Raw genomic sequence first — 10,132 nt, forward strand, 5'->3', positions numbered from 1 at the left:
AAAAAAAAATATGATTACCTAGATTTATTCCAGGAAAAGACTAAGTCTGATCTAAAAGTTATTGTTACCACTGCAAAGATATAAACGTTCTGCCTCAGCAAATAAACGATAACGTTAGAATGTGGCAAATTTACCGGAAGTGGAACAAAGGCATTTTGGGATTCAATTGGGTTGCACACTAAATGATATAGCTGCAAAGCAAAAGCGCACAGAGATGATTATCTGGAAACTGTGCTAGAATTCTCTGAAAAAAATCTTAATTTCACCCATAATTAAACAAGTAAAGAGCCTATGTGCCATCGTCATTGAGACAAAAACAATCTCTTGAATTGCACACTTTTGAAACTTCTCCAGGACAAGGAAATAGTGAATATGCATGTAGTATCGACACAAACAAATCAAGGCGGGTTGACAGAAGTGTTAAATCTATTCGGGTGTCAAACTTACGGGACGTTGCTTAAGCAAGTGAGTAGCTGTTATAATGCAAAATGTATCCACATAGCAAGGCCCAAACAGTCGGACATGTCTGAAAACCCAGATGCAGGGCAAAGCTTTCGAAACGTCACTTCCTAATTTAAAGGAAAATCAAGTAATTACATCTTCTGGAATACTTAAAGGAAAAAGAGGCAAATTGCACGGCTGTTGCTATATTAAGGTAACAACTGAAGTTTGTTTGCATGTACAGCTAATGCAAAAGTATAAGCAGTTGTTTGCAATAGCTCTTTCCAGCCTCGGGAAACGGTAAAGCGTAAATAATATTCGCTCGAAATAAATAAAGATGTGGCCTTTCTTTCAGAATCAAAAGTAGCATTAACAGCAACTTTCTGGATATATATTATTAATATAAATTCGTACTAATGTATAAACTCGGGAAGACTTGGCGAGTCTTGTACAGGCGGTAAGAGGGTTTTCAATTACATTTAAGTGTGCGTGGGGTGGAAAGTAGACAGTGATAAACTTTGACTTAAAAAAATGCCAGTCATTTCTCATTCAAGATTGGCAACTATAGTCGGCGTCACATAAATAACATACTGTTAAAATTTGAATAAAAATATTTTCTACGACTTTATTGACACCTACCGTCGTTTAAATTGTCTTAAATGACTTGCTCATTCTTTTAGCCAAACGGCTTCTCCCTAAACATTGAATCGTTAAATTCCGGTCAGATTTTAATTCTAGGTGGCAATATTTACATTGTAAAAAGTCGGCCATGTTTACAGTGATCGGGTTGCTAGGAGATGTTGTTTACGTTTAAATGGTTTGTCCAAAAACCGAAGAACCCAGAATGCAATTCGGCGTTATTTCGGATATCTCGGATTTATTTTACGCGAACAACGTATAATACCGAGAAGTTGATCAAGCAGACGATTGTCACCGGAGTTCGACGGGAACTTACGCACTTCGTTTGTAAACAAATCGTCCCGTAAAAACCAACATGGCGGATATTAGTATGGGATTTTCCCGTAAGGATTTGTTACGCATGATTTAAGCTAATAAGCGACTTGTTTTTGAGAAGCTGTTTGGCTAAACGAATGAGCAAGTCATTTAAGACAATTTAAACGAAGGTTGGTGTCAATAAAGTCGTAGAAAATATTTTTATTCAAATTTTAACAGTATGTTATTTATGTGACGCCGAGTATAGTGTGCAATGCAATCAACAAAGACGACTTTTTTCAGTAATTCAAATGAAATAAATTTATGGTTCGTATTGCAGTGGTTGATCTGGGGTTGGGTGCAGAGTGTTTGGCACCCCTCCTTTTTATTCTAAAATTTGTTATTTTCATGTGTAGAATTGACAAAAAATGGTAAATAATATCCTAGCACCCCTCCTCTTTTATAGTGTCTGGATCCGCCCCTGTATTACCCGATGCTAGCCCAATATTTGAAACTGAATTAAATGCACTTATAAAACCGATATTTGTATTGAACATTTCTCGCGCATATATATTATATCAAATGCCGGTATTGACATACAAGATGGAATCATGATGGTGGTTGCCAACTTGAGAAGAAGTGCGGGCAGCTCTACAATAAAATAAAGTGACTCTTGTGTACTTTAATTAAATGATTTTTAGAAATTTGTGCAAAAACAGATTTGCTATAAAAATTGAAGTTACTTTCGTTTTTTATAGTGACTATACCATATGAATATCTTAAACGAGGTCAAAACAAAAGTATATATTCCTCTGTTCTTCAGCACTTCATATTTTGTCGAAAATGTGTTTTTCGACATTTCATTACGTATCATTTTATATGGGGCGGAAGTCATTTGTAGTTGGTTCTGTGCCATAACCAAAGAGCAGACGATGATTTCCAAAACCTGATTCCCACAATACTTATTATGTTCCCCCAACGAAGTTGAAGAACATATCGTTTTCACTGGTTTTAAAATTCTTCTTTCTTCTGCCCTCCGCCTTGTCCGCACATCTCCTCAGAAACGGCTGAATGGATTGAAACCAAACTTGGCACAAAATAGACCACCATATGTAGATGTGCACAAGGGATTTGACGTTTCAGACATAGTCACCATTTAAAAATGGCCGCCGTCCAAACTTTTTAAAAATTCGTCAAAAAAACGAAAAAAATCGTAGAAGGTTGATACTTCTTTTAAAAATAGAACACGCCAAGTGTTTCCGCTCAACTATATTGAAATTTAAAAAAATGGGCGCTACTCAAAAATAAAAACAGAAAACTTAATCATAGAGCCTTAGAGATTGATTTAAAATGATCCTGTGATACGTAACAAAATATATCTAGTTCTTTTTAATTTTTAATTCCGTCAATATGGTGAAAACAGCAAGGACACTCAAGCCTTTCGTGAGCATGTTTAGGTCCGTATGTTTAGTTCCAATAAAATACTTGTTTCCGATTTGTTAGAATTATTTACTGGTAGTAGCATTAACAATTAAAGTATTTTTTTTCTAATTTCACCTGGAAATTGAGCTTAGTTGTGCGTGTGTGCTCATGTTACATACATTGCAGTTATATGCAAAAATTGTGTTTGTGTATACAATTGCACATTTCATTACTACACTAAAAAACTTCTCTTGTAACTACGTGCAAAGTAACAAATAATGATTCAGACTTAATCAAAAGTTTTAAAAAAATTTTACTCAGGAAAAGAACAAGAATCTGAGAAAGGATCACAGTTTTCGTATAACTTCATATTAGGATTATCTAAATCTCCATTATTTTTATGGTCTTTTGCATCTGGTTTATCAGAAGGTGGTCCTATATTTTTCACACATGCGCAACGTGGATGTGTCTCTCCTGGTCTGAAGTACTTGCGTGGTAATCCAACCCAATCTCTGTGTATACCTCCACTGAATAAAATAAAAAGTCCGAATTTAGTAAGAAAATGTTATTCGATGCGAACATATTTGTCAAAGGAACCAAACATATTAAACTTCTTTGAAATCAGACAAATATACAAAGCCGATCGACAGGTGCCCCCTTTTGAATATGCATTTTTTGTAATTGTCATATCAATTTGTTTATCAGACCACGAAAAACTTTCATAAGGGAATTAGGTTCAGAACCTAATAATACTTATACGAATTTATCAATTTTGTATTATTCTATTAATATAAGTAAATATTGCTCTTTTACTCTCTGTCTTGATGGAAAACCCTCCTCTTTATTTCTTTTAGTAAAGATCTTCCACAACAAGGCTATTTTATAAAAGGTGATAGGTTAATATTTTATGTATTAATTCCTTGTAATAACAAAGGTCAGTTCAACTTACTTACCAGTCACAAGGAGCAGTCGGTTATATAAGGTCTTTACCACTTGGGAGTCAATAGCAAATCGTACTTAGAGTGATTTACATGTGTACTTGGAACTGTCGGTTATACATCTATAGTTAACAAGTCGTACTTACCCGTAATTGGAGCTTTTAAAGTGTACTTACCTAAAATTAGAGCACCATAACCTTTTCCCATGTCCTGCTTTAAACTCTGAATTACACGGTGGGTACATTTTAATATCAGCCAGTTTATTATCTTGCTCTTTGTTGGCATCGACCAATTTCACATCGTAATCTAATTTCATCTTTGTTGGATTGCCATTTTTGTCAACAAAGTTCCCAATTACATATCCTACCATTGTAAAACATGGAAATCATTATTACAAGCAGTAATTCTAGCTTCAAAATAGTATTTTAGTTAAATATTTGAATCAACATATACATATATAAATGAAATAAACTGCTACTATTAACTAATTCATTTTCCCAAGCAGATCAATGTGATTTCGCCCTCTCAATTATGTAGTACATTTGTATTTTATTACTAAATTTGCGCCGCAAATTATTATTTCTGGGCGGTTTTTATTCTTGCTTGCGAATTAAATCAGGGAAATTGAGTTGTTCGGGAAAAGCTGGTTTTCCATACGTACTTGTTCTACACAATCAACTAAGATTGTAAATTCCCTACAAATAAGAATAAAATCTAGCCATCCAGATATTGTGTCTTTGGCAAGTAAACATCTGCATGACAACATCTTTATACACGTCGATCAAAGCACAAAATTTGAAACACTACTTTGAGGTAAGTTTTTTTTTCTTGTACTATTCTACTTTCATATTCCACTAAAGCATAGTGAAGGAAAAAACCTAGAAATATAAACTGGAACTGCACCTGGTTCCCGCTAGTAGAGTTTTCTTGATTTCAAATTGGCAATGCTAACTTTGTGAAGCGTTTCATGTTTTATCTTCCGGATGCTAAATGTAATTGATATTTTGTGTCTTGACAAATCGGAACATAAACATGTACTATTTCTAAAGCATTTTAAAAAAATAACAAATGCTTGACTTTTTGTAGTTAAAGATATAAAATGTAGCATTTCATAAAAGTAAAATGTCTTTTTTTTAATAATATAAATTCCAAAGATTCTTGGTTTCCACAGTCAATGTCTCAAATGTGTTAGCAGGCGAAATAAATATATAAGGAATGCGTGACAGAGACATTGATTAACTAAAAGAGGTTTTGAAATTCGTGTTTAAGTTTCCTTACGAATGGGAAACTTTGCAGGCAAGAATGAGTTACAATATCTGAACTTGTTTTATTGATACATGTTTAGTCTATAGGCTACAAACACCTCTAAAATATGTCGGTGTATTCGACTTATACTGCCTATTCCACCGACAACCTTATATGCTGAGCTTTCATATACATGTAACCCTACAGCTTAAGGTATTTTAACCCTTAATTTGATGTTGGTGTTTTATCGTATTTCATACCTACAAATGTGTAGTCTTTCTTATAAAAATCTAACCAGTGTTGTAATGTGTGGATCTGGTTCAGACTAAATCCGGTAATGTCGTCTATTAGTCCTTTATCATTGAACTCTCCAGTAACATATCCTCGGGATCCGTCTCGACCTGAAATACAAACACGTTTAATATCGAGTTAGAATTTCTGCATATCATGAAACATCCAGACATAATATATCTTTACTGCCAAGCACGAAAGTCACTTAACAACAAAAAAACACCTATACATATATACAAGTAGATATTGTAAATAGCTGGACAACATATGATGTTGCTGCTTAACATCTGAACTATGTGTGTGTGTGTGTGTATAAACGTCTCGGAATGTGACGACTCTATTCGCTACACTGCTCCATAGGATGAAATTGATACGCGGAAGATAATGTAAGCATAGAAGGGTCTGAAAATTCCCAACGACGTTAGAACTGTCAAATTTGTGAAGCAAATTAATGGTAGTTCCCTCCGTGGGACTCGAACTCGTACCGCTGTGACATCTATTGCAACACCGCCTGCACAGAGTCTAGCGCCCTAGACCATTCGGCCAGCTAGGCTATATCAAAATAAAGCTTTTGATGGCCGGGCCATTCCTCCTCGTAGGTTTAATCTAAGGCTGTTGCTTACTATACAGTACAGCTCCAGCATAGTCTGATAAATACCTGGCATACCTCCAATACCTGGTATGCCAGGTATGAATCCTTTGAAACTGATTCTGTTACTTGTAATATACAACTCACTAATTGATAGATAAATTCTGGTGTCTCAGGTAAAATTTACCTGTCCTGGTGGACAGATGATATTAGAAAAAATAATTTACATGCAAGGTAAAAACTGACTTTTAGTTAGTGCTTGAAAACTCATCATTGTGTGTATAAAAATATAATTTAATGTGAAAGATATGAAATGAGCAATTAGACTGATGAATATTCAATTCAAATATTACTATTTTTTCTTTAGGATTACATTTCAGTAAAAATCAAATGTTGGGGAAAAAGTCACAGGAAATATTTAGAAGTTACCGTTTATACATGTAGAATGTATTAGGAGTTTTTGTGGAAAATATCAACTGTAAAAGATAAAAAAAATGTATTTTATCATTCATTTTATTTCATTTAATACTGAAATTAAATAGTTTTATATTATATTTGCTTACATGTCTGAAAAGTAGAAAGTTTCATTATGCAAAAAAAAAATAAATAAATAAAAATAAAACAATTAATAAAAGAATTGAAATATGAAATATAAGTTAACAATTTTTGGGGGTTTCTTAATTCATTTATTACTGTATTGAAAAAAGGGGGGAGGCCATATCTATCAGAAAATGACCCAGGACCCAATCTGCATAGGAAATTTGATTGCTTTACAAGTATTGAATTTTAGAATTTTTTCCTTGCTAAATTAAGTAAGTACTGAAAATTAATACTTGCTAAAACTATGTTTCTTGTATTATTTCGGAACTTCACCTATAATACATATAGAATTCCACAAGAAAATTTTAGCAAGAGGAATAATTTCTACTTGAAAAATAGAATTTTAACTTGCATTTAGCAAGTACAATCACTGCTTTACAACTTATGAATGGTCATTAAACACCACAATGAAAATAACTGAGAAAATATGGCTAAAATTGGTCATTAAACCATACCTACTATAGGATGTAGAATGTTTTTGAGAATTATTATGATTTCAAGCTTTATAACACATCAATCAATATGTTTTCTGGAAGTTTTTTCTTAGAAACTACTGGGACTTTTTCCTAGGAATTTTTTCTTTACAAATATCTGAACTTTTTCCTGTTTCTTTTTTTTTAAGTTAACATAAATATGAAATGTCCATTGAAATATTAAGAGTACATAGTTAAAACATGTAATCAGTAATGTAGATTGACTTAACATACTATTATAACCTATTATAGTAAAAATCAAAAAATATATAAATAATAAATGTATAATTAATTGTTTATCATGACATCACATATCAGATATTTAACAAATAAACAAAATCATATTTACTTTCAAAATTACATATCACTTCAGAATCAAATTGTAATTAAATGTACATGTAGCAACTTAAAGTTCTGTAGACTGAGGTGTTTTATCATAAATTGTATATTCAATGTTGTATGTACCATAAAAATGTAAGTAATATATTTTGGTAGCTTTTGGTATGGAATCTGTATGTGCTGCTAAATATTTCCCTTGCAACCTGCAGCAAAACAAAACAAAGATGTACAAAAATATCCTGAAAATAAGATTATTGCATTTGTTTACGTTCTTGAGACCTTAAACTTGAAAAAGGCAGCTGATGATGTTGATTGTGACGCTTCTTGATAAAATGATTTTGATTATAATATCATTCACGGGGCATAGTTAAAGTCAAACACCACCCAAAGAGAGATAACTCCAATTAAATTGTATTGGATTTTTAACTATCTTCTTTGAAATTACTATGCGGCCAAGCGCAAAAAATAGTTTGGCGTCTCGATTTACCAGTTCGACAATATTTAGCTGAAAATTAACACTTAAAATGTTTGAAATATCATTCAGTTGGGATATCGATGAAATATTTAGTTTAAAAAAGAATCACGCATTAATTTGAAGAAAGCATTTCCGTCCGTGAAGTTATCTGCCGGAAGCCCTTTTGTCATTCTTATACTTACAATACTCGAAGCCCATGACGTGACTTCCGAGTGAAAACGGTTCTAACATCGTTGGGAATTTTTCAGACCTTCAATGCTTACGTTATCCTCCCTGTATCAATTTGATCCGATGGATTAGTGTAGCGAATAGAGTCGTCACAATCTGAGACGTTTGTATAATTGATTTGTGGTGGCATGTATCGTTGATTTCATCCTCTATCCTATATAGTAACACCTACATTGTAGATGAGCTGTCCCGTACTATCATACTTCGTGTACTAAGTTACAGCCCTAGATTAATCCTACGAGGAGGAATGATCTGGCCAGCGAAAGCTATATTTTAATATAGCCTAGTTGGCCGTGTGGTCTAGGGCGTTGGACTCGGTGCAGGCGGTGTTGCAATAGATGTCACAGCAGTACGAGTTCGAGTCCCGCGGAGGGAACGACTAAAAATCTGCTTCGCAAATTTGACAGTTCTAACATCGTTGGAATTTTTTCAGACCCTTCTATGCTTATATTATCTTCCCTGTATCAATTTGATCCAATGGAGCAGTGTAGCGAATAGAGTAGTCATATTCTGAGACGTATAATATATATATATATATGTTTCATATAAATTGAAATGGGTTATGACTTTTCATTTAGTCTGGTACGAATTTAGAAGACATTCTTTGAACGTACTGTGTGTACATTGTATTAGCACGAGGTTAAATACAATTTTCGATGACGTCCTACATATATGTCATAGGAAAAGCCAAAATATATCCGCTTCCCCTCCTGTATATACTCATACTGGTTGTTTCGCCCGTTTAGGGTGGTTTTCGAATGGAAGGATTATTTACAGTAATTACTTTACTGAAATAAACACAAAACATGCGTATATTAATAAAAAAAAAATACATGTTTATATATATGGGTATATTAATGTTCTTAATATATTGTGATTCTATTAGATCTACATTTATTACGTATCTGACTAAAACTTGTGGCGGTGGAGTAAAAGTATATATTCTCAAAGATCTGGAAACAATAAATCCAACAAGAGCTTTGAGACATGTTTATATTAGTTGTTTTTTCTAAGTGATATCACTTTGTAAACAAATATTGTATAGAAAAAATGTTTTCAGAAAATACAATGTTAACTGAATTTATTTGAGAGAAGAAAGGTAATAATTTTGTTAAACATCAAATTCAATCAATCCTGTTATCCTAACTCATTATTGAGAATGGCTAAACACCAAGCAACAAACATGTACGTGATTTGTGAATAAGATACAAAATGTGAAAAAAGCCAAACAGATTATTTTTGAAATACATTTGACCGAGTTTGCAAATACATGTATATACACTGTGTGCATGGAACATTTTAGTTCCACGGAAAGAAAAAGCAAAATCTCTTACCTGCAAAGAATTCATATCCTCCACCAGGTCCATAATGTTTCTTCCCTTTTGTCACATCAAAGACATGTCCTAAAACAGCAAGGTACACAGGAGATCCATCCGTTCCTTTGTACTGGCTTAACTCCTCTTTGGTAAATAATTTGGATTTCGACGAGGAACTTGTTGCTCTGCCACTAATTGAACTCGGTATATTATCAAGAATAAGTTGTCGATATGGTTTGAAGATGTCGATGGTAAAAATCGCTGCAAATACAGCAACGATTACAGCTGTTAACGTAAACAAACGAATACAGGAAATCATTTTCGGTCAATAATTAGAACGTGATGTTTTCGGTCATGTAACAGTTTGATGACACGAACGAATAGCTCACGGAACGTGGGAACAATTATTATCCGTCCTGGTTCACTAGTTTCGAGAATTAATGCGGTTTAACAGCTGTTTCTCGCATAAAATTTCCCACAGAATTGGGCCTATTTTATCATGGGCGCAGCCATTACTGGTGTAGCTAAAACTTTGAAGGCAGTATCCGATATTAAAAACTATCCAAAAACTGTTTCTATAATACTGTTTATACATGGTCTACATTGATAAATTTGGTACGGAAAATTTGACAAAGCATTGTAATTTTGCGTTTTATATTTTCTAGCATGAATGATCTTGAAAGATTTCACAACCCATTGAAATCTTTGTTTTTCTTAAATAGAGCAGCGAACTTCCTTCAATAGATACTTTAAATATCATAATTTAGATTAATCGGTTATATACTTTCCGCCTGAAGAAACTGACGCCGTACATAGTGCTGTTTGCAAGTTTCATTAACTCA

The 10,132-nt window shown here is 33.4% G+C and overlaps 1 protein-coding gene across 1 annotated transcript; it reads right to left on the reverse strand.

Moving 5' to 3' along the window:
* Positions 1 to 3,089: 3,089 nt before the first annotated feature.
* On the reverse strand, positions 3,090 to 9,808 carry LOC148606922 (neuferricin-like). The gene is made up of 4 exons (XM_088546954.1): positions 9,309 to 9,808; positions 5,240 to 5,380; positions 3,911 to 4,097; positions 3,090 to 3,323 (listed from the first exon to the last, which is right to left on the reverse strand). Exons 1-4 carry the CDS (start codon positions 9,607 to 9,609, stop codon positions 3,110 to 3,112), a joined length of 843 nt encoding a protein of 280 aa, XP_088403080.1. The 5' UTR covers positions 9,610 to 9,808; the 3' UTR covers positions 3,090 to 3,109.
* Between the last annotated feature and the right edge of the window lie 324 nt (positions 9,809 to 10,132).

The sequence above is a fragment of the Perna viridis genome, chromosome 9 (genome assembly GCF_037379345.1).
Source record: "Perna viridis isolate PV_CMFRI_1.1 ecotype Kerala chromosome 9, ASM3737934v1, whole genome shotgun sequence".
Classification (NCBI taxonomy): Eukaryota; Metazoa; Mollusca; class Bivalvia; order Mytilida; family Mytilidae; genus Perna; species Perna viridis.